The 26,786-nt window shown below is 33.7% G+C and overlaps 1 protein-coding gene across 1 annotated transcript in view; it reads left to right on the top strand.

Moving 5' to 3' along the window:
- The window catches only part of LOC107456759 (cytochrome P450 3A27-like), an 81,944-nt gene extending 55,449 nt beyond the window's left edge, over positions 1–26,495 (top strand). Inside the window, exons 9-14 of the mRNA XM_071184919.2 lie at positions 1,564–1,714; positions 4,683–4,846; positions 10,434–10,522; positions 18,492–18,635; positions 24,381–24,543; positions 26,265–26,495. Of these exons, the coding sequence (XP_071041020.2) occupies positions 1,564–1,714; positions 4,683–4,846; positions 10,434–10,522; positions 18,492–18,635; positions 24,381–24,543; positions 26,265–26,366 (813 nt within the window). The 3' untranslated portion in view covers positions 26,367–26,495. The remainder of the gene's footprint in view (positions 1–1,563; positions 1,715–4,682; positions 4,847–10,433; positions 10,523–18,491; positions 18,636–24,380; positions 24,544–26,264) is intronic.
- The last annotated feature ends 291 nt before the right edge of the window (positions 26,496–26,786 follow it).

The following is a 26,786-nucleotide window of genomic DNA, read 5'->3' as shown; positions in this document are numbered from 1 at the left end:
GTATAGACGCGTTATTACAACAAAAAGTCGCATAAATGTTGCGAAAAACGAGGGGAATCGGGGCACATCATCACGGTTCCATAAAAACCCATGCCCGGAAATGCCGTTATACCTTGATAGGGTTGCTAAGCTTTTATTTACTCTGTCTTCTGAATAATGAGTCATTCCACGCCGTTTTAATCCAGATAATGAGTACTCATTCCGTTAGAATTTGTCACACCTCCTATGGCAGGGATGGCGAACCAGTGGCACGCGTGCCACTTATGGCACGCGACACAATATTTTGGGCACGCCACCGATCACAAAGTTTACTATGAAGCATATTAACAATTCAATTAAAATTCACAAAAAAAGAACAATTAAAGCCAAAAAAGCAATTAATAACCACAAAAAAACAAGCGAACAATAAATCACTAGCAAAAAAATGTAACAGTTCTGCTTAAACTAACATCTTATAACCCCAATCTAAGTTATTTGTCATCTAATCTGCAACAACAGAAGTCACACTGATGTTACTTTAAGTTGAATTACGCGTATAACTGAGACATTGCAAAAGTTGAGAATAACATTTTTTCGTAGGAAATATAGAGTTTTGAGTTGATTAAATTTAGTATTATTATTTACCCAATAATCACGAAGTCAAAACTATTTGTCGGCACGTCTATGACTTCATTAAAATATATTTTAGAAAAAATGGCACGTTGGTGCATAAAGGTTAGCCACCCCTGTCCTATGGTATATAATGTTTTTAAGCATCTTAAAAAAATGTATAGATTAAAAATTGCATTTCATTAAAAATCTGAGGCCTTGGAGGAAAAACTAATTTTAAATTTGAAACTTTCACACCCGAACTAGGAAAGATCAAGTATTTGTATAAATGCAGCACAAAATTTATTCCCCAGTGTAAATCATGATTTTAAAGAATGCACTGCAATTATGTAAATATGTTTTTTTTTTCTTCAAATTTTCAACTTTTTATATTTTTAACAAAGATTAATGCTAAGATTCATTGTAAGAAAAAAGATTCATTCTAAAAGAAACAAATTCTACTCATACTATTTTAATGAAGTTATTCATTTCTAAAAAGTGATGTTCTTACCGGACTAAGCCTCGATAAAATTTTCACCATAATTAAAATACCGTCTTAGAAACCATTGCTGGCAAATTTTCTTGCAACTGAAATTATAATTTAAATTAGAGTAAAATATGAGTATATCAGATAAATCAAGAGTAAACTGTACAGTTTATGTTGCTGAAGTGTTTTATTTTTCAAAGTATTAAACAACAGCAAACAAATTATGGTGAGATTAGTTGTTGTAACAAAGAGGGGAAGAGTTATATCATAATAATATTATGACAGGATTTGAAATTTCCCCGTGTATTCGTTTCCCGGGACTTATTTTTTCTATCGTTTCAAATTAATATTCTACTTGAAGGAGAATTTCATATGAATGATTTCTACCAAAGTGTTGCTTTCTTATAAATGCAATAAAAAGTATCGCAGTCTATACTAAAAGTCCTTTATTAATATAAATAATATTGAATTCTCTTTTTGCCTGTTAGACTAGAGATGACTTTCTTCAGCTACTCTTAAATGCTCATAAGGGAGCACCCATTAACAATAAAAAGGATTGTGTTGAAAACGGGGATCATAAGAGCGCAAATAACGGACAAGATATTCAGCAAAATGGTTCCACTGATGCACATCAGAAAAGTAAGAATACCTTCTGAAACTTGCATATTCTAATTTTGTAATAAACATTACAAGATGAAAAGCTAAAATGTAAACTGAGTTGCCTAAGAAGATAAGTTAGACTCAAAATTGTACTATAGCAGGGGTGGTCAAGCTCCTTAATAGTCGAGCCATTTTTCTACGGAATTGATGGTGATTTTCGGTGATTTCTCCGGAATTAAAAGGTACGCAAAAAAGGTATTAAATTTTTTTTACAGAAATTATATTTTGTAAAAACATAATTAAAAGTATAAAATATGTGTATTGAATTTAAATATAAAAATTATTTTTTTTACTTCTCCTGATAGTTCTTTAAAATTTGACAAAAAGCCTTTTTTAATTCAGGATACTTCGATTCTGGTACAAATTTCTAAAATTCAGTAATCGACGTCGACTTATTTAAATTGTAGAGCTTGATCTTCTTGCATCTCTATTAATTCTAATTCTTTAGATGCTTTTTGAGTCATAATTATATTGGAAATGGAAAATTCACCTTCAATTTAGAAAATTTCAAATGGATTCAGAAAAAAAATCAAGAGACGATTTAAAATATTTCAAGTCTTGAAATCCATTTTGGAATTGCGTCAATATTCCTTCTAGCTTTTTTATATTCTCGTTGAGATTTTCTTGTTTAATATTGGAGCAAAATTTTTTAATTCGAGGAAAATGACAAAATGTTTTGTTTTTAATGACCTTTTGAAAAAATTGTAATTTAGTTTGAAAACTAAATATACACTGTGAAAAGTCAGATATTATTTTATCTTTTCCCTGCAATTGTAAATTCAGTGTTTGCCAGTAATATTTATTGGCAGTAATTTAAGACACTTTGAAACACAAACGGAACGATAATAATTAAAAAAATTGGCACAAAATTAAGAGGGAACTCGGTTACATTTATCGAGAGCCACAAATAATTCGTCAATGAGCCGCATGTGGCTCGCGAGCAGCAGGTTGGCCACCACTGTACTATAGTATTTTTCGAGGACTAAGTTCCATATGAACACTATATTTTAAGTAATCACTTTTCCTGTTTTTTTCCGAACCAATGGTTTCCAAATCATTTTTCTAGCACTTTTATATACCGAGGTGAGAAGTGAGGGGCACATAACTACATGTTTAATAGAAATTTTAACCTGTTTCGTCTCTCAAAATAAAATAAAAAGTTTTAACGGTTGAGATGGTAGGTTTGTATTTTATTAACGTCGCACTGGAACTGCACAATGGGCTATTGGCGATGGTCTTGGAAACATACCTGAGGATGATCCGAAGACGTACCATCGCAATTTTGATTCTCTGCAGAGGGAATGGCTCTCCTGCTTTGTTATCCCGATGACCTGCTCGCGAAGTCGAGCAATTTACGGTAAAACAGTTAAACGAGGACCGATACCGTACACCCTTGGTTCCTACACAGGCTGATCAAAGTGGTCCCCCCCCCTTCACACTGACTGCTACCAGTGACGCTTGACTTCTGTGTTCTGCTGGGAACTGAGTCTTTACGATCCGTCCACTGTGGGACCGGTTGAGATGGTAAAGTTTCAAATGCCGGATGTTAAAAATATGGACAGAACAATATAGGAGGAATGATTAAAAGCATCAAGGGGACGAAAACTAGCTAAAGAAACTACGTTGAAATAGTAAACATGGTAAAACGCATGGAAGCTGTGAATCTAGAGGAAACAAAAGGTGGAGATCGATTGAAGACTTTTCTACATATATTAAGAGCTCGTATGTTGTTTGGTGTTAATCACTGAGGATCTTCAGAAACTTCAAGGCTCGGACCTCCTGTCACTTTCTTTGTTTCAGTCCGTATATAATATATATATATATATATATATATATATATATATATATATATATAATAGTTTTCTAACTCCCGAACATTAGTAGTCCGAAAACTGCTAATCAGAAATAAACGTTTCTTCAAATCAGTTAAGCACAAATCAGTTAAGTACGAGAAATTATTAACTAAATTTGTTCAAACAATTTGGAGAAACTGTAAACGTGGTTACTGAAATCACCTACAACAGAGATACAAATGGAAATTTAAGAAGATTGATATTCTCCCTTGCAGCAAGGCTATTTTGAAAGAAGACAACACACCTGTCAGTAATTGGCCATTCAGTTGTATAATAAAAGTTATAAGAGGTAAAGATAATATTGTACGTATAACTATAATTCAGACATCTAAAGGAACATATAAACGTTCGATCTCTAAATTATGTTTGCTGCCAATCGAATAATTTTAATTTTTGTTAATAGTTTGAATTTCATAATTGCGAACAAAAAGTTGTAATTATTTGTAATATTGTTACTTACACTTGTGTGTTGCGTACTCTCATTGAATAATAATAACAATGTTGCATATTTAAAAATATCAAAATGATTGAAATTTTAATTTGTTATATCGTCTACTTGATGGTTAATTGAATAGCACAATTACTCAATGCAGTGGAAAATGTTGATGGCAATTAATGAAATATTGTTGTCGTCATGTGAAAAGTAGTTCATCGATTTTTGTGACAGATTCGTGCAATGTTTATTTCTATTTATTATTACTCGTTCGCTTCGGATGTCCTATAGTGGACGACCGGTAATAAAATATTCGTAAATTTTACTGTCCACTCGTTAATCGTCCCAAACAATCGCGAACTCCACTGCAGCTAACAAATCTAGTCAATTAGCTGAGTTTGTGACTACCATATAGTATATATGTGTGAGAAAATGGGATGAGTTGAAATTGAATATTTACTGAAAATTTATAAATAAAAATAATATAATGGGTAATTCGGATAACTTAGAAAATAAAAAAATAAGTTACTGATAATTGGCGAAAAGTTTGTATGTTAAAAAAAGAAAGCATTAATTTTAAGCGTTTGAACACGTTTCAAAGGCATTGTGTATTTTATAAGGATTCTCGTTTCGTTTTATTTATGAATTTATTGAATTTCAGCTCTTACATTTGACGAATTGGTCTCCCAGTGTTTCTCCTTTTATTTAGCTGCTCACGCCAACTCAGCTTCATTACTAACTTTCATCATATACTTACTGGCTATCAATGAAAACATACAAGAAAATGTCTATCAGGAAATTAGAGAACACTTACAAGAAACAAACGTAAGGCCTCGTAAATGTTATTTTTGGAAATTTATTAATGTTGTTCAAAATTATAGTTTAATCTCTTACAGAAACTTCATGCCAGCAATGTATTTACCTAGATTTTATAACTTAGCTGCCATATCTGGTTTGTAATTTTTCCTGTTGAAAGACAGTTGCTAAGAACATATTTTCGAGAACAAATTAAGAAATAATAAAGTAAAATTTAAAATGAATATTCATGAGGCTATAACAAATAAGAAACTATCGCAACTATAAAATTTTACGGCTTGAATACCAAGCTTAATTTGACATCACATCAAAATAGTTAAAAAATGTTATAGTTAAATGGCACTTGTAGATTTAATGTGAGGTGTAACCATAACTTGACTGCAATCTAGCCTCATAATAAACTCTCATGCAGTAAATGGTGATAGCCTACAGTAAATCCTCCTTTATCACTAAGGTAGCTCAATTGAAGCAATTTTTAGCACTCAGAGGTTTCTGGTAAGTGATAAAAAATGCTCCATCAAGAGAATCCCTGAAAAGAACTATGAGATTCAGGTCAAGAAATCTGCTGGCCACTTTATTATCTGAATTGAAGCATTTCTCTGTCCGTCCAGCCAATATCTTTGAGAAAGAAGAAGGCCTCAACTCGGGTTACTATAAACATTAATCCTTTAGTAGTTCAAACGTAGTGGCATCCTTCGTATTAACCACCACTGCGCAGATTGGTAGTCTGAACATAGTGACATCTTTCTTATTTTTCACCCACTGCACAATTTATACTCGAAACGTCGGACTACTAAATTGATTCATGCTGAGGCCTTCTCTTTTCTAGGAGATCTAGCCCTATGCGACAGCACAAAAATGAACTGAACCTCTGAAAAATCTTACATAGAGATCCTTTATTTCTTAATATCTCATTGAAGAACGTGCAATGCAAAGCTGTGGAGCCTTCTAGCATGACACCGGCTGTGACAAGTCTGATTGTATCGGGTATTTAAATTAATGGTTCATATTGAAATAAGAGGGTTATTGCCTAATTATTTTAAAATCAGAATGGTGCGTGATATAATTGGCGAAATGGTGAAGAAAGTTTCATGACGTTACACAGCAAATAGTTAAGCAGTAAATCAGTGAGTAATTTTTGTAAACAAAACTATGAAAAAAAGTGAACGAAATGAACTTTTCGATTCGCGGACAAGACAAAACATCAATAAATCTTTTGATATTTAAAAAAAATCATAACTTCGATAAAAGAATAAGACAACAAAGAAATAAGATACCAAAAGACACAAAATCTGTTTTCAATTGCAATTAAATTTATGGAATTTATAAAATCTGACATCTGCCCATAACAATATGCAAACAACATGGATGTTTCTCTCTCTCTTTGTGCTGTACTCTGTTGTGTGTGTGATGTGTGAATGTGGCCCACCCAGTTTGTGGCAGTGTGACGTGGGCAACGTTGCTTGCCTCCGTGACTTTGGTTCGCAGGTGCCCACTGGGTAACGCTAAATGAGCAACAATTCCGGCATCTTCATAGGCAAAGATTCAAAATTCAGTGCCTGCCATTAGAAAAAAAACATATTTCAAATTTAGAAATCTCAGAGCTCAACACTTTTCCAGAGATTAATTTGTTAAATGTATCGAAGAAAACTTAGAACAAGCCAAAAAATTAAATGCTAGTAGTCCTGGGCCAACTTTAAAGAGAATGAAAGGAAATTATTAAAAATTTTTGTATTAAAACTAAGAATCAATATTTAATTCAATCCAACTTCAATCTAATTATTATTTAACAAGTAAGATATTGATACCACATATTATAACCGTCATTAAACAGCCGACCCAATTTTTTGCGCTTACGACTACTAATGTTCATTTCCGTAGCCCTGTAATTTTGAACCCAATTCAGAAGACGAGGGAACTCCTGGATCAAGTATCGGGAGATATTTGCTTTTGTGGAGGACATTTTGATGGAACTAATTCGCATTTGGGTTACATGGAGAAGAAAACCACAAAACCTTTCCACGATTAGCCTGAAAGCAAATGGACTCTAATCCATCATGAGCACGTCAGCACTGTGGTCGGTGTAACAAGTTAAATACAGAATTCGTATCGCCTAGCCATTGCTGGGATTCTAACCCGGTTCACTTCATTGCAAGGCGAAAGCTTTATCCAAGCCATCATTGCACGATATCACATATTTATAAAAACCATATGAGGCAATATACGAAACTATTATGCATTATATTCCTTATTATATTTTCATAAATTAATTATATTGCTTCCAGCCTATTATTATATCAACTTTACATCTTATGAAATTATAATCTAACATTTCTTTTTCTTCTTTTTCTTAATAAATTGTTCGATAATACTTTCAGTCCTATTACATTAATTAATCCCTTCTGCCAAATATTTATTCAGTTGTTTATTTCTTAAATTAATATAACTTTTGCCCAATACTTATTTCAAGCTGAAAAATCGAAACTTTAACATTTATCTTATTATGAAACATATATAAATCAAAACTGATGAATCTTTTCCAACAATTAAAAATATATTCGAAATTACTCAAAAAAATATTCATTTAAGAGTCCTACCCATATCTATTCAAGAAGTAAGTTCCAAAAATATGAAATAACTATTCACAGAAAACAAAATGATCTTTCAGACAAGTAAGTGGAAAGAAACCCATATAAAGAAAATTACATAAATACATAAAAATCTAAATCAAAACTCAATAATAGCTGAAAAACAAATCCGATAAGTAATAAATGAAGAATCAGAACTTTTAAAATTTATTTTCTCGTTAATTTTAACAAAATGTAGTCACTAAAAGTTTCGCCAAAAGCAAGAATTTACTTGAAGATAAATCAAAATTAAAGTTCAAAAAATTGAAAAATTTTAACATTTAGCTACTTTTAAATTTAAAATAAATTTAGATTGCAAAAATTCTGCAAATTCGTCCTAAAACGGGGAGCAACCTATGTCCTTAAAACGATACAGTTATTGTTTTTTTTTTTTTTTTTAAATAAAGGATCACTGTTAGTTATATTATGTAAATTAACCTATCCCAAATGGTGTTCGCAAGAACCTAGGATTCTCTGCGAGGAGTTAATGGAATTCCGCGAGTATGTACTTTTTATCACCAGTGATGATTTTTGATGGCTCTGATTATGTATGCAGTTCCAACCAATTATTAATAAGTTCTTTAACTTTTAAGTTACGATGAAATGATATCAAATAAAATGCAAATGAAACATATTATTTGGATTTTCTTTTAATAGATTGAACTTGGCTGCTTAGCAACGGTGTAAAATTAGGTATTCCTCTTTCGAACTAGTCTATAGGCTATCTTAAAATATTCATTTGCGGCGGCGACTTTGCTTGGCTGTTTTTTTTTGGGATTATTACCAAATATATATAACTTATTATCCCCCGATGTATGATCCTATATTTTCGAAATTTCGTCTACATATCCTATTTTGAGGATCAGGAATTCAACTATGTAAAAAAATATATATGTTTATTCATACAGATCACAGAGCTTCTGAGTCAAAAGAAAAAAATATATTTTCAGAATAAATAAATCGAATACTTGCACTTCAAGAAGAAGAAGATTACCGATAACCATATACACTATCTAGCCATTAATGACCGGACACTGTGAAGTTCGGCGAATTATGGTGTGGTCCTGTTTCTCATGGTTTAGCCTTGGACCCTTGGTGTTAGTGCGTCGAACCCTGAACGCAGAAGGGTATAGAGACAATTCGGTGCTTCCCACCCTGTGGCAACAGTTCGATAATGGCCCGTTTGTGTTACAACACGATAACGCTTCCATTCATACAGCACATGCCATCACGGACTGGTTTGATGAAATGGGGATGCAAGAGCTTGACTGGCCATCCCAAAGTCCCGACATCAATCCAATTGAGCATCTCTGGGATGAGTTGGAGCGCCGGTTGAGGGCCAAACCACAACGCCCCATAACCACCACTCAACTCTTCGCCATGTTCCAGGAGGAATGGCGGGCAATACCTGCCGCCGTGTACCAACACCTAGTGGATAGCCTTCCTAGAAAGGTTAAAGCTGTGATTCGGGCGCGTGGCGGTCCCACGCCCTACTGACTTGATACTAGCACCTCATCTATCCGAAATGAGGGTTGTCCGGTCATTAATGGCCAGATAGTGTATGTGACTTACGACGTTAAATGAGCATTTTTATTTTATTTTATAACCGCCGTTGAACAGTCGACCCAATTTTTTTGGATGACTACTAATGTTCAACTCAGTAGCCTTTTAATTTTGAACCCAATCCAGAAAACAAGATAACTCCTGGATTAAGTATTGGGAGAAATTTGCCTTCTGGGAGAACTTTTTGAAGGAAATAACTAGCACTTGCGTTATACGGAAAGGAAAACCACGAAAACTTCTCACATTGACGGGGACTCTAATCCATGATCCGTCAACCACTGAGGATATTTAACGTCCAGTTTGAAGTTTATTAAATGCAGAGCCGTATCAATATTCGTCTATTTCTCTCACTTACCTTAGATTTACTATTTGTTTATACATTTTATTGTAACTTCGATGCTTGATTAGTTTGTTTATATTCTACATGGCTTCGTCCTTCTGTGAGAATCTTAGTGAAAGAATTTTTTTAAGAAAGAATTTCGAATTGGTCACTTAAGAGAATTGATACAAAACAGGCTTAGCTTACTCAAAGTAAAATGGAAAGGACAGTTGCTAAAGTAAACAAATGCCAGGTTTCAACAACCAATCAAAATCGAGTTACCCACACTACATCCCTTGCAGGTATCCCTTTATATAATTTTTAAAATCATTTACGTTATCTAGCTCGTGCATTTAGTGTCAATTTTTGAAAATTAACTTCTGTTTATTTGGAATTCTACTCAAATAACTTTCGTGTTCCGCCTATATTTTAATCCCCAGAAAGTTAAAAATGTTGCTGAATGTTTCAGTGTGGATAAAACTGAAAATTTTCTTATTAGCGTGTTTTAATAAGCTAAGAAGCGGAGGTTCACAAATGTGGACCGAATTACTGAAGAGGTTATACATATCTTCAACTCAAACATCACATTATACTGAAAGAAATAAGATAAATAATAATAAAAGTTACTCTGCTAGTTATAAGTTCTCATGATGGAGGAAGAACGTGAGATTGTACGGAAACGCTCGTAAGTGAGGTTACTATTCTACTGTCTTTCTCTTTCGCTTCCCCGATGCTTCGACAATTTTGAAGCTATTGCCGTGAGTTAGACATCGAAAACTGTTGAATTTTTTTAGAAGTATGTATACGTAGCGCATATTTTGTTTGTCCTACAATTTTATCTTATCAGGTAATCAACAGCCGATACCAACATCTTCCAATAAAACACTACGTTGGACATTTTCAATTATGATGAATTAATGAAATAATACAACCCACTGGAAAGCGAGAAATAAGTATGGTGCATACTTCAAAATCTGGAATAAATTCAAATTGTAACAGGAATTTCCCATTTTCTTATTCTTAATTTCAATATGCTAATGCCTTTCTGTTCATCCTTTAAAACAAATTTAAATATATCATATTTTAGGGAGAAATAACGTATGAAGCTTTGCAAAAAATGAAATATTTGGATAATGTTATATCGGAGACTTTAAGGCTGTATCCTCCAGTTGTAAGGTAAGTTCTGATACATCTCTCAAAAAAAAAAGTTTTCATTTGCTGTAACATTTTGGCATTTAGTTCTAATATTTCATGAAAATAATTTCCGACCCCAATTATCTGACTGTATAGGTTTTTCTGTTAATAAGGAGGCTAATACCAGGGATAAGGAGTAAATAAAAGGTGAAGAGACTCGTGAGCATCTGATTTTAGTCAGTAACGTCATGGCGGCACAGCATCAACTACTCATCAACAACTTTAAATATAAATTGCAATTCTTTTCGAAACTAATTTAAATACATTCATTGTTTTCCATGTATTTTTTACTTTGAGATGATTCCCTTTTTACCAGATTGCAAACATTTAACTGTCAAATATCAGCTTGCGAGATAGCTAGAATTATTATAAAACTCAAAATGAGAAAACGTAATTTTCCATGTTTTACCTCAGGAAATAGAAAGATAACATCAAATGAATTATAAAATGCGCAAGAAGAATTTATAATGCTGTGAACAAAAAAGACATTGTGTTTTACGTTTGGACGTTTAAGAACTTTTATTAAAATTTCGCCATTGAAATCAATACCGTTTCGGAACTTTAAACAGAAATGAACAAGGTTGAAGAAAATTAAATTCCGAACTTCAAAAATAAAAGTTATTAATGCTTAAAAATTGTTCCAATTTCATTGCCTATTTCTTAATATCATTATTCAAATTAATCTTTAATTATAACGCCTTAATTTTAAATATTTACCAGCAAGAATAATATTTCCATTATTATATGCCCAAAGATTTTTTAGTAATTAGCATTGTGCACAAGACCATTTGCGTGCAGAACTGGCTTCCATTTTACTCGTGTCTTTCGAGTGAGTCGTACGTATTTCATTCTCTTGCAATTATGCCAGTATCTACTAAAGTTGATTTGTTATAAGAGTTTGTGTATGTTACAAGTTAAGTTTTAAAGTTTTTCTGCCGTTGTAGTCATCAATTTATGATTCATCACTATTAAGTTAATAAATCAAATCAAGCAATATGGCTACCTATCATCATCATGGCCGAGGCGGAAAACGACTAGTCGATAGGACATTACGAGTGCCAGTGGCGGATGTGGAAAGCATGAGTCCTAGCGAACGAAAGATATATGAGCAAGTGATGGAAATGGTGGAGAAATCTAGGAAAGAATCGGAAGAACATTGGGAAAAAATGGAAGAAGGTAGGAAAACACTGGAAGCATTGAGTAAAACAGTGGAGGCAAACCTGAGTTCCACGCATAGCCAAAACACTCCAGAAATGCCGATTAAAACAACTGAGGATACAGATTTGGAAACTCATGATGACGGCCAAAACTTGGAACAGAAAAACGAAAGGACAACCACGGATACAGAAAGCACAGCAAAAACAAATACAGAACCCCCTCCAAAAAAACGAAAAAGGAAGAAGAAAAAGCACAACAAAGCCAAAACTATTGAGGATACACAAATTATGATTACAGAATGCTCCTCTTCTTCACCCATAGCTGCCGCCACCTCCTTGCCATTACCTGATGCAATAGTCACCTCCTACATAGCTCCACCCATAGAGGATGTCACAGTTCCGCCCACAACTACAGAAACTGTTCAACCGGTCAAGAACATAAAAGTTTTGGTACGAGGACTTCCAGAGGGTTTCCCTACAGATTATATCTACCCTGAATTGGACAAGAATGGCATTAAATCACAGAAAATAATTCAGTTCAAGAGAAAAGTGGGCGAGGCCTATCGGCTCCTCCCACTTTTTCTCATAATACTAATAGAATCTGAAAATAACCGACAAATCTACTCAATCAATAGCATATGCGATGTCCCAGTGAAAATAGAAAGGTTCCGCGGAGGAAACAGTCCAACTCAATGTTTCAACTGCCAAAATTTTGGTCACACTCAAAGTAATTGCTGTTTACCTCCCAGATGTGTTAAATGTGCCGCGGGTCACCGATCCTATTTGTGCCATAAGGACATCAACATACCACCAAAATGCTGTAACTGTGGTGAAGCACACACTGCTAACTACACGGGATGCAGCATCCGTCCCCCCAGGAGGGGCCATCCTGTTACTCCAGCTACAGTTCCCACTACAAAAGCAGGCAAAGCTCATAGACTGGTCTCAATTTTAAAAGAACTACAAGAACTACTAAAAGACAGAGAACTTTTTCAACTACTGCAATCAATTATGTCCTCTTCTGAATAATGTCTCTCTCTGATCTGTACATAGAACTCTATTATACTGAACTTTGAACTGGTAAATTTATCAACACGAAATTAAATACTGTTTATTGCCACGCTAGATGGCGCCACTAAGGTAATGAAAACTTATGCTAAAACTTCATGATTTTGTTTCATTTCATATTTTTCTTACAAATTACGTAATTCTAACACAATTAATGCTAAAATGTCAAATGTATTTCTATATATCTTGATTTTATTCACATCTATTTCACAACTCATGACTGCATTAAATTTAAACTCCATTCAAGATTAAAATTGTACTTGTTTATATTAAAATTTTTTCATTCATTTTTAAAATTCACAACTTATGATTGCATTAAACTTAATCCCATACAATGATTCAACACCAACTGTGCTTTATTATATTCATGAATAATTTTTTTTTGATTATTTCATAAATCATGATTCATATTAAGTAACAATTCATGTTTAATTTTTCAAGCAAATATGTCTGATCTTTTATTTTATTTTGCTACTTTAATGCTGCATAAATCAAAATGTTTGTAATTCAACCTGTAAATTATTCCATGATGTATGGGTTAGGGGCCGCTACGCGGCCCAGGCACCCAGTTTTTTGTTAAATAAAGCGTAAAAAATTAGCATTGTTGTTTCCTACTGATAATGAATTAAAAAAAATTGCTGTCAAACGTCAAAAAATATATTAAAATTGGTCATCCAAATTAACAAACTATTATTATTGCACAATACGTGACTATAAAAGTGTCCGATTTAACAAAAAAGAGTTAAAAAATTAAATTAGAAAACTATATTGAAACGATGACGAAAACCATTGCGATATTTTTCCACTTTAAAAATATTATTTTTTAATACCATTAACCATACCAAGAAAATGTATGAATACTATATTTTTGAACAGAAATAATTTACTAGCGGAGTAAAGTTTGGCAACTATTATCAGAAAAGTTTCGAACATTCAACTCATTTCTTACTTAAAGTATAAACAGCAAAGTTTTCATATCCTTTAGTTGTGATTTCGAGATCTGTGTGTGGCGTGACGTCATGAGGTGGGGAATCGTAACTTCAGCCTTAAGTTAAGAATGAACTAGCCTTTCTCTATCTTCTTTTAAGCTATGGGTTTATACACTCAACCAGACATTTTTTTTACCCAGATTTTACAAACTAAAACGTGTAAGTATTACACCAATATATATAAACCTCTCGGGAGCTATCACAATCTGTTCCACAGTAAAATGCATACCTGCCAACTTTTAATCCTTTCCATTATAACTTTTCCCAGTAGCATTAAAATGGAATTAAAACTTCAATTTTAAGCAAACAAATACGTTGTATTTGAGAAAACTTAAGTTGACAACCATGATAGTAACGCATATTAATATATGTGCTTAATTTTTGTAAGAATAGTGGTGATCAAATGATTTAAAAATTAAAATTAGAAAACAAAAAATGGTATATATTTACTACCACTTTAAATATGAAAATAAAATCTTCGGGAAAAACCGGAAAAGTTAACAGGTATGAAAATGGCATTAATGGAGACTGTTCGTTCTAAGGCAGTGGTGGAGAAACTTTTTTAAACTTTTATTTGTAATAACTAGACAATCGTAGTGGGCAATAGAATAATGCTTAATCGTTAAAAAATGTATGTGTTCTATAAACATTTACATATATTATTACATGCACTTATTATTTTAATAATAAAAAAGGAAAAGGTAAGAAAATTATAAGCACAAAATATAAAATGAATTTAGTGTAGTTCTTGATGTGAAGTATTATCACTTTATTTTCTGGTGTCATTACTGGTTGATGGTGCATGAGAAAAATGAAATTGAGACTGTTTCTTCAAAATTTCATCATAGTCCGGTTCCATTTGCGAAGCAGAAATTCTTAAAATTGATGAAAGGTGCTCACCTGTAATTCTGTTTCTTAAAGAAGTTTTCCTAAGCTTCATTGTTGAAAAGATTTGTTCGCATATATAAGATGAGCCGAACATTGTCATTATCTTCATTGCATGAGTAATTAGATTTGGGAAATTATCTGGACTTAAATTTTTATAAGATTCTAGTAATGGTACTGTATGAAAAGTTTGTTTTAGGAGAGTATTACAGTTCAGTTCTATTAACCCAAGTTGAAATTTTGCATCAACTTCTTCGTAATTAACATTGAATGGGGTCGCAAAAATACTAAACTCTGGTTCCATTTTTCTAAAGTCCTGAAATCTCCTTTCAAATTGTGAAGATAGTTTTCTCAAATTAATTTCGTATTTTTTAATCTTATTGTTTGATATAGTGAATTTTAGAGATTGTATTCTTGGAAAATGAGAAAAATCAGATTTAGAGATCTGATTAGCAAATAATAATAACTGTAATTTGAAACTTTTCAGGTATTGCCAAATATCGTGAAGAAACTGATTTTTCCCTTGCAATTTGAGATTAAGTATATTCATGTGTACGAGGAGGTCTGTGAAAAAAGCGAAATCAGAAAGCCACGTTTCGTTTTCTAAGACGTCAAATTGACTATAAATGTCTTTATCAAGAAGAAAATTCACAATATCGTCTTTGAAATCCCAAATTCTTTCAAATACTTTTCCAGCACTTAACCAACGAACTTTTGAATAATACAGGATATCGGAATGCTCAGCATGTACGGACTCCAAAAACTATTGAACCTCTGGAACGAATCATATTTACTAATTTTACAACAATATTAAGTATATGGTCAATATCTAAAGCCGATTTACAGAGAGCATCCTGATGTATAAGGCAATGCAAAAAAACAACATCATTTTCCGGATACTTAGAATTAAATTTCCCAACAAATCCTTGATTGATTCCAACCATATTAGGAGCACCATCTGTAGTTACGTTACATAACTTATCAATAGGTAAACGAAGTTTATCGATGCAATTTTCAAATTCACAAAATATATCGGCACCAGTCGTTGTTCCTTTCATTGACTGAAGCCCTGAAAGTTCTTCTGTAATTTCAAAGTGGGCGTTGATTCCTCTTACAAATATAAGTAACTGTGCAGTATCGCTGATATCTGACTTTCATCCATGGTAATTGAATAAAAAATAAATTTTTGAGTTTTTGTAGTCAGTTGTGAAATTAGATTTTTATCAATATTTTCAATTCTCTCGGTGATTCTTCTTCTTGAGAGAGACAGTGACTGAAAATCATTTTTCTTTTCAGGGCACATAATATCGCACACATCTATCATGCACTGTTTTATAAATTCACCATCTGAAAATGCTTTATTAGATTTAGCAATATTATAAGCCAACACATAACTGGCTTTCGTAGCGCATCTTTGAGAATCATTAGCTCTCTGAAATAATTGTTGTTGACTTGATTAATTTTTTATTAAATCTTTCGATTTAATTTTTTTCACCTCTTCACTTAACGATGAGTAGGAGTGGTTTTCATGTTTGCTCTTGAAATGGCGTTGAATGTTATATTCTTTTAAAACTGCAACAGTTGTATTGCAAAGTAAGCACACAGGTTTTTCTTTAAATAAAGTAAAGAAATATTTCCACGTCCATTCTTCTTTAAAAACTCGACATTCTGAATCCACTTTTCTTTTTTTAACATCCATTTTAGAAGTTACTTACTACGGAGAACAACACACAGAAACGCAATTGACGAAAGCTTACTGCTAACTAATGCTCTTGCGCGGGTCCTCTTAAAATGAAATTATAATTTTATTAAACTTTTATAACGTGTATACAAAAATTGTAAAGCAGTTTGAAGCAAAGGAAACAAGAACTAGAGCAGACGCAAATCGCGAAGCTTTTTGGTTGTGATTGGTCAATTCATTTTCATGTGACGTCACAGTACCCTCCTCTTTGGATATTCATGGGCAAAATTCTGTATTCATGAAATTAAAATGGTTCTTCAATATTTTGATAACTGTCAATTAATGGACTATTATATTTTGGAGAACTTCGTGAATTTATATTTCCCAGGCAAGATTGAGTTCTATTTTGGAAGATTAAAATTGCCAGAGTGTAGGAACGAAAATCAGTTTGGAACTGCTTTTGAGTCTTCGGCCCACGGACTATTGAGGCAGTGGGAGTTTCGGGGATTGCACAAACAATTACTCGAGTCACAGCGGGTCGTTGCAGATGACTAAGTCGCTAACTAACTGAACTTCGGGCGGCCTCGCTTGCATTTATACCTACTTGCAAAGATTGTATCTCATCTCGCATGTATTTATACCTGCTTGTACCTGCAAGGATTGTTCGGGGATTGGATTTTTCCGGTTCTTTCCAGAAAACAGAACAATTAATCGAAAATGCGAGAGTGTCTGGAAGTTTCGAGCGAAGATGAGTCATCTGTTTAGGTCTAATGGATTTGTCCAGAATACTATTGCGTTTTAAATATCGCCGCAGGTAGTTTTTATGCGGGTCGTCACATTTCGAAGTAAGAACGCGTGCAAACATTCTCACGACAGCACTCTTAAGAGTGCTGTCGTGAGAATGTTTGCACGTCGTGAGAATGCCGGATTAAACCTTTCCGCGGGCCGGACTTGTCCCACGGGCCGTAGTTTCCCCATCACTGTTCTAAGGGGTCAACCATCACCTCCTACACCAAGAAGCCTCCACACGGTCTTTTCTAAGTAGTCCGCGCAGACTGTTTAAAAAGTGAACCAGTTGTGCACATGAACCCAAAACCTTTTATAAAAATAATTGAGAGAAATTCATCCTATATTTTTGAGAATTGAATCTGTAGTGGTTGACAAGTGAATAAGGCAAACCAAGAATATTCAGAAATAAAATAAATTTTATTTATATATTTGCTACCACTTTCTTATTTTAACTAGATTTTGTATTAAATGACTCGTTCGGAAAGTGGATATCCTTCACAATGGTCTGATCGGACTACATACAATAAATCTTGTGGAGGCTTGCAGTTATAGGAGGTACATGATTTTTCACAAACGATTTTAATTTTAGTTAGTGCCATTTCATTGGTTTAGAAATGCCATGCTTCATGAAAACCGGATCGATGAAATAATTTAGCATTAACGAAAATGATTCTTTTTGATTTAATTATAAGTAAAAACAAATTTACCGATTATGAATAATAGATCTATTTTAAATATATGAACAATTATGTATTTTGTTTAAGTATGCATTTAATTTTATATCATAAAAATGAGGTTAGCTTTAAGAAATGAGAAGAGGTTTGTATGCTTAGTTTTTCTATGAAATTTAATTTTTTACTCAAACTTTCAACTCTAAAAATAAATCATCATCTTTAGTGTACCCTAAATGCTACATGGGGCTGTGTAATCTCTTTCAGAGATCATCAGAAAGAGCTCTCTAAATAGAATCTCACACAAATATTTTCATTACTTATTTTTTTTAAATTTTTAGTATTTATTGTTTCGATATTATATCGTGTTTCCTTAATAGACCTTTTCTGCTTTTGATGCAGAGTTTTGCTCGGTCGCTGGGACAGGTTTCGACACACTCTTTTAATGGTTTTCTTCAATGCAAAATCTGTGGAAAAATTTCTGCGCCTCTCGAAAGTGGTCGCTACATAGAGGTGGGTTTGCCTGGAGATTTCACTTTAGTTCTCAACTGAGCACATTTATGACTGCTTAGGACATTCTTTTTGAGCTCTTGAAGACCGTTCTCTGTTGGTCCTTGAGTTAAATTTTTTATGGACATGATTACATCTTTGCTGATCGCTGAAGATAAGCAACAACAGCAGCAAATAAATTGTTCTATTTTTATTTTTTAGAGCTACCCGAAGATCTGATAAGGATTATAAGCTGGGTGAAACTGGTATCACTCTCCAGAAAAATACCATCTTTCAATTGCCTATTCTGGGTATCCATAGGGATCCAAAGTATTACCCAAATCCTGAGAAATTTGATCCAGACAGGTAACCTATGTAAAATTCTTTCTCTAAACCTTTATTTCGTATAGTTAAAATACGCTACTAAACGATCAAAGGTACAGTGGATCGAAAGAAAAAAAAAAGACGAACCAGTCTAAATAACTTTCGATATAATGATCGGATCTTCATGTTCTAAGACTTATTCCTTGGGGTTTAACAGGGGTGATTTCAAATATGCTAATTAACTGGTACAGGCGATATTAAAATAACGTCTGTACCAATTAATTCGTATTTTAAAAAAATATGAAATCAGACACAAAAACGTACTTTATCTGAATAAACATACCCTTTTTTCAACTGGTTCAGATTTTTGTCCCCCAAATATAGAAAGTACAGCAATCCGGTAAATAGGGTCCCCATAGTTTGGTCAGGAGAACGGTCCAAAGTTTGAACCCCTTCGTGTTAATTTTAGTTTTTGCGCATTTCGCCATATCTCCAGAACTTTTTAAGAGAATTTCAAAACTTTTTCCTCACAATTATAAAATTCGTTTATCCAAAGGTAATTTCTGCCAAAAAAATAAATGTTAGCAAATATTTATTATTTTTTATTATTTTATTTAGTATAAGTCGAAAAATATACTTAATACCCCCGGGGCGCACGGTACATTTTGATTTCTACAGCGATCGCTATTATAAGCTGGAATTATTCACATTTCGTATAAGTCTTCCATATGATGAAAATTTTTTTATTTAGTATTAATTTGGTATTAGCTTTTTTTAATATTAATTAGTTAGTATTTCAGGTTAATGGTTTGTTGCGTAGTTTGGATCATATTTTTTTTGTGAATTTGAGTTGAACAATTTTTAAATGTTATACGCTGTTGTTAATTCAATGTTTGTTAATTAAATGCTTGTTTATTCAATATTATTTGGAATATTTGGGGTGTATAAATTCGGTCTTCCTTTTTTCAATATATTTGTATTATTTTGTTATTTTTCTAAATTTCTGCTGTATTTTACTTAACATTATTTTCTCTTTGTCGTCAAGTGAAGGTGTAAAATATAATTCTGATTTCTGCTGTGAAAATGAAATCAGACTACCTGGAATTTTTGATCAAATATGTAGATACTTAATTTACGTCGCTCTCGAGCCGCACAATGAGATATTGTCGACGGTCTGGGAAAAATCTCTGAGGATTGTAGTGGTAGACACACTACTCACTCCCCACTAGGATGATTCGAAGACATCCACAGCATTCCACTGTTCCGTCCACTAACTGGACATTAGTGTCTGGCTGAACACCTACACCGAATTGAAATCGCCTCAAGTCCTTGTTGTCCCTCTATAGTTCTGTAAATATAGACAATGTGTACATTAAGAACTGCACATTGACTGTGCAGTTCTTAAAGGCAATTCTGAAACGGCGCTCTAAGGATGGTTGATTGAATGTAAACAATAAAATGCTTCTTAAAACCGGAAGAAATTTAGAAAACTTCCGGTGTATCCCTCCGCTTATGCTATGCTTATGAGGTGGTGTGTGAACAGGCTTAATATTGCCGAGCAGTCTAAGTCTCAGTAGCTCAGAGATATAATTCGAATCTACAAAGCAGAAGGTCCAAGGTTCGATACGGGAAGCGGACACTAATTCCCGATTTTTCTTATTTAATTCTATGAACATTCCAGAAGCTTCTGGTACATTCAATTTACATCATTTCCTCTTTAGTTATTTCTAGGAAGTCTCTAGAACGTTCTTTGTTAGTATATAAGCAATCCCCTCATTGTAAACAGGCAGTTCTGTGTGCAGACTTGTTCTCGTCATTTGCACTTTATTCACTTTATTAAATGCATCATTTAAACCTCATCTTGTCATCTGTATTAACCCTTTCGCACCGACTGTCACAAATACGTGACAGCATAAAACCGTATCAACCAGGATAAAAAGATAAAACTGGTAATCAAAGTATTTCTTTAGCAGTTTATTTGTGGGCGGAGTTATAATTGTTTAATTTATTTAATTCACCATTACTTTGTTCAAAATAAAACTATATAGTTATACTTTGAATTAACATAGATTATATATATGATTAAACTAACAATAATTAAAGTAAAAGCAAAGTAAGTCTGTCAAATTAAGCAAAGACCACATTTAAGTTACCGTTTTTTATTTTAATACAACTTGATTCTGATTTTGTACGAATGCTTTATCGCTTGTCCCCAAGGGGTTAAACCACTTTAATGTGACAATATTCTAGGAAATCTTATTATTGTGATTTGTGCTTTAATTTACACGTAATTTTACAATTCATAAGAGTTTTCTGTAATTTATAAATTCTAACAGGCCTGAGACAAACTTAACGAAATTAATATCACAACATAAATAAATTGTAAGGTTATACATGTTTTGAGTGTCAGCCTTTATTTGTCTATATTTCTGTGAAATAGCACCATCGGTTATTTTTTGGGTGGCAGCATAGCAAGCTTGCGGAGTCTTCCAAATTAATTTGTTGTTTGTTTCGTTAAACGTTAGATTGAAAGAAGGCGTTACATTGTAAAAAAAATACAAGTATAATAATATTGGAAGGTGCGTTTTTAAAAACTTAAACTAAACGGAAGTAGTAAATTGGAAGTCTTGCGACGAATTTTAACCTTAGCTCCTGAGTTTAGATTTACACAGTCAACCATCCCTTGACAGGCCAGAGAACTTTTAAGGCAAAGACTTCCGTCAACTCTGGTTATTATTATTGTATTTTTATTAGTTTGTGTTTGACTATTTTTTTTTAAATTTGCCTAGCCATAAGAAATAAAATAAAAAAATCAAAGAAAGAACGGGTTTTTTGCCTGATTTCTCAACTTCAAATATTGTCTGTCCCGCAGTGGACTGATCGTTAAGACACGGTTCCCAGTAGATCACCGAGGTTAAGCATCACTGCCTACGGTCAGTGTGCGGGTGGGTGACCACTTGGATCAGTCTGCGTAGGGACCGAGGGTGTGCGGTACGGGTCCTCGTTAAGCTGTTCTACCGGAAAGTGCTCGACTTCGCGCGCAGGTCGTCGGGCTACCGAAGCGAGGGTGCCATCCCCTCTGCAGAGGATCAAAATTGTGATGGCATGTCTTTGGATCATCCTCAGGGATGTTTCCCAGACCGTCGCCAATAGCCCATTATGCAGCTCTAGTGCGACATAAATGAACAACAACAACAACAAATATTGTCTGAGCAAATTAATTTGCCAGTTTAAGGTTATATCTCTAGAACATTAAATATGAGTATTTGAAAATATGATCAGAAACTTAAAAATTATTAAAGATGTTCGCTTCCTTATCGCAATGTATAGAGAACATCCGTTAGAATACAAATTGTGATAAATGAGGCAATTAAGTATATTTTTAATGCATTTTTGACTCAGCTGCTCCGAACAGTGCCTGATATTATGAAATTGGGTTGTCGGAAAGTAATTTCCTTTTTTTTTTCTTTTTTTTTTCTTTTTAAACTGAGGACATAATTATATTTTTCGCAGCCAACTTCTCACTTAGCCGAATAATAGTTCGATATTTTGAAAGTTGACAGAACAAAACACTTACGTTTAGGAAAAGCTCGATTGATTCTACACTGTAGTTTATGGGTTGGAATCATTTCAAATATGGAAACTAATATACTGAAGTTTCTTCATGTTATACTTTTCTTACTATCAAAAAGAACTACTGTTTAAGCAAGAAAAAAAAATTATCCGATGTGCTTGTAGAAATGTATTAGCAGTACACCGATGTCGAAACAGGTTTGTAAAATTTGAATTTGTAGTTGTTGTTCATTTACGTCGCACTAGAGCTGCACAATGGGCTATTGGCGACGGTCTGGGAAACATCCCTGAGGATGATCCGAAGACATTCCATCACAATTTTGATCCTCTGCGGAGGGGATAGCTCCCCCGCTTCGGTAGCCCGACGACCTGCGCGCGAAGTCGAGCACTTTACGGTAGAATAGTTTAACGAGGACCAATACCGCACACCCTCGGCCCCTACGCAGGCTGATCCAAGTGGTCACCCACCCGCTCACTGACCGCAGCCAGTGATGCTTGACTTCGGTGATCTGCTGGGAACCGTGTCTTAACGATCAGTCCACTGCGGGACTTGGATTTGCTAGCATTTTGATGACGATACACCACAACAGTTTAAGCTGAAGACAAAATTTAGACGGGGCCTCCGTGGCCGAGCGGTATAGCTCGCAAAGCGCTGTGCAAAGCGTTGAGGTAGCTGGTTTGAATCCTACTGTTACCCTGGATGTATTTTCGTGCTGTTCTTCTCTGTAGTGAGCTATATGTCCTTCTATTGACAAGGGTTTATCAGCCTAAATTGAGCACACAAGTCTGCAAATGTATGTATTTCTAACAAGCCATAAACCAAAATTACGACATTAATTTATACAAATGGATGAATAACAACTACTGAGATTACCGAGAGATTAATTTTATCGAACTCGACCGTTCAAGATCCTGAACGTTTAATCTCGTTACATGAGTTCTTCATGCTCTTACAGAAAGAAATTTGCAACGTCCGTTGACTTCTGTAATTTGATTCTGAAGCGTAAGACAAAATTTTCCCATTTTGAGAGAGCATCATCACTATAGGTGAGAAACAGATACGATAATATTCATAAAATGTTTCGATAATGTTCATAAAATGTTTTCGACGGTAAAAGTTTCGCTTCCTATATGGAAGTCAAAAATCACCTGGATCATTTTTTTACCAGCCAAAAGACATAACTTTTATCTGCGTAGAATCATGCTACTGCCAGAGAGAGGACAAAAGACCAGAATACACATTATATGATTCAAAAAGTATTTATTCGCTCTAAGAGTGACAGGATAACCTGGTTGGTAGGACATCGGGCTCATGTCCAAGGGGTTGTGAGTTCAATCCCCGTGAGCCAAAGAATACCCTTGAAGTAAATGGTGACTGGTGCACGTTAAATTTATCGTGTCACAAAGTCCGCCAAATTCCCATAACAAACCAATACCTCTAGGAGTGAGGACCGTGATTGGCACGGCTCTGGACTCGCGTTTGTGACAGCGGGAATTCGAATCCAGCCGGCTGTAGACTCCCGTTGTAGTGAATGATGACCGAGACACGTTAAATCTATGGGGTCACGAAGTTCTTCAGTTTCCTATAACAAATTACACCTATGGGGATACTGAATTGGAGATTAATCGTTCTCAGGTTCAGGTCAAAATTACGATCTGTGGATGAATGAATGGATGTATGAACGGGTTGGTGTGTGGGGCTGAAGTCGTATTCTTGGCAATAGTTGGAGACGCTAGAAAACAAGAACAATCGCAACCCTTTCCTTAATGGCCTACGACTACAACCTCTGGGGGTACCCAATTGGAGATTGATCGTTTTCTGTTTCAGATCAAAATTATGATCTGTTGGTGAAAGAAAGAGTGTATGAACGGGTCGGCCTCTTAAAACGGGCTGTGACATGCATGCGTGTGTAACTGAAGTCATATTCTTGTTCATAGATGGCACCATCGCGAAAAACATCTGCCTTACATTCGCTTGGTTCCACAAAGCAGGCTAGCTGGTATTCTCAAATGGCATTAGAAACAACATTCGCTCTAAGAACATCGCTTTTTTTATTTTCATTAAGAGAAAAAAAGTAAACGCTTTCCTAAAAAACCCTGTAGAATAAGCTATCTTCTAAGAAATTGTATAATTTAGACAGATATTTTCTAAATCTGGTTTTCATCAACAACGTGTTATTTTACCACGCCTTTCTATTGTTATTGTGATTTTAGATTTTCAGCTGAAGAAATAGCAAAACGGGATCCCAACGTCTATTTTCCTTTTGGATTAGGACCCAGAAATTGTATCGGTATGACATTTGCCCGACTTACTTCCAAAGTGTGTCTCGTCTATGTTCTTAGCTGCTTCAACATTAAGACATGCTCCCAAACCAAAGTAAGATCAAACCTAATTCTCATATTTTTTTATTTTATTCACAGGTTCGTCCATACGTCCCAACAATTTAATATATACTAGGAGGCTTCGCCCCCTGCTCGCTGGTGCTCGCCAACCCCCGGAACTGCTTTGGCAGTTCATTTCGGATAGCTTCGCAATCCGATGCTCGCTCATTGGATACGTTCTTAACGTCTAGCTTTTGTATACTTTTGTGAACACTGAAGTTCCGAAAACTTTTCACTGTAGAAAATTCTAAATTTGTGCATTTCAATATTAATTTGAAATTGCAAACAGTTCGCATATTTTTCTTAATCACACTTTTCTGAATTTCAGTTGTTGAGAAAAGTAACTGTTGTAAGTTTTGTTTTAAAGTCTTTCCCACCAGAGGGCTAAAACCATGTGTTGTAAAACAATATGTAATAGTACTGAACGCCGGATGTAAAGCATCGGCTTCGATGAAGATAATTTTGTGAGAATTTTTTTGATAATTCGGTGAGAATTCACCCGACTAGACATATGATGCTCACTACGTGCTCTTGCGCGCCGAAGCCTATCAATTAAAACGTATTAGCGTTTTATATAATATAGATTAGCCATATGATGCTCAGTGCGTGCTCTTGCGCGCCGAAGCCTATCAATTAAAAATGAAAACTGTTGCCAAGGCGAGAAAAGAAATATCATCGGTTTTATTGATACATACGTATTGGCGTTTAATATAATATAGATTATTCGTACTAACCAAGGTTCTTAATAATAAACAAGTATGTCTGTTAAATGGAATAATCTATCAGAATTTATCTCATTAACCTTTAAGAAAGGTGATTATGAATTAAGTTTCGTTAATGTAATATTTTCAACTTATTTTGCTAGAGATCTCCAAAACGCGTTCGAAATGGTAATTTTCCGCGCAAATAGCAATATGACGATGTTCGTTTTTTGTTTAATTTGGAAGCAGGAGCCTGCCCAGTTGTTCATTTGTAGTGAAAATACTATGTTCTAAGAGGTTTCATGATTCTTTTTTTTCTATTATTTTCTTTAGGTTTTCGTTTTTTAAGCACTTAATCTTTAAAAAAAACATATCTGCTTTTTGTATTCCGGAAAAATTTATACCGAGCAATGGCACTTAACCTTAAAAATAAAACACAAGAGTAATAAACTGCAATTATCATCAATGGTTACATTTCATACGCTAATTGTTTTTCGTTAGCGTTTCGCAATCATAGCGTTTTCATTAACCTTTCGTAAAATTTATGAACACAATATTTTTAATTAACATACAATGTTCTAAAAATTTTAATTATTTTTTCATAATTTTATTCTCTTTTAAAAATTGTTTTTAATTTTTCCATCTATGTATTATTCTTCGTATTTGAACAATTTAAGATTATTAGAATTTAAGAATTATTAAGAGTGTAGAATTGTTATTAATGTAAGAATTATTAAGTATTAGAATTTAAGATTTATTAAGTTTTATTAACTGCACATAAGCTGCAGGTACATAGAACCCAGTATATACGATAAAAACACAAACAAAACAAGAAAGTAAACAAAAAAGAGAAAGAAAAAAAATTTTGAATATATATAAAAAAAAAAATTTAAGAAATAATAAAAGTTAATAAGGAAAATAATTTTTTTCAAATTTTTAATGTGTTTATGAAAATTTAATTTTAAATACGTGTAACGATTTTATGCATTGTAATTTTGATATTTTATATTTTCAGGTGCCCTTGGAGTTCGACCCTTGGAGTTACTTTACATATCAGGCAAAGGATGTGACTGTTAAATTGGAAATTCGAAATGATTGTCCATTAGTTTATAATTAAATTATGCTATAACTTTATAATTGTTTTTAACAACACATTATTTAACATCAATTTATTTTCATTTCCCTATACTGTACTACTACCCCCTATACTGTACTACTACTGTGAACAATAAATTTTTCCAGTGATTACTTGACCTTTTTTAACCATTATAATCACTATCGCTGACATCAATAAAGTATTATTATTTTGCATAGGTCAGAAAGTATTACTTTAGAATTATTCAAATATTCTGAGTTGGTGATTGGAGAACTGAAGATTGTTGTTGTTAGAAACTTTTTTCATGAGTTGTGATAGTAAATTCTCGTGAAATATTAGTGAATTTTTTTCTCCAAAGAGAATTCCAAATTTTCCTACTTTTCTGATTTTTGGCTCATTACGATAGAAGGTTCTGCAAAAAGTAAGATTTTTAATTAATTC

This window comes from Parasteatoda tepidariorum, chromosome 5 (genome assembly GCF_982258835.1).
Source record: "Parasteatoda tepidariorum strain Cologne lab strain chromosome 5, Ptep-v5.0, whole genome shotgun sequence".
Lineage (NCBI taxonomy): Eukaryota > Metazoa > Arthropoda > Arachnida > Araneae > Theridiidae > Parasteatoda > Parasteatoda tepidariorum.
This window is presented reverse-complemented; position numbering and strand designations above follow the sequence as displayed.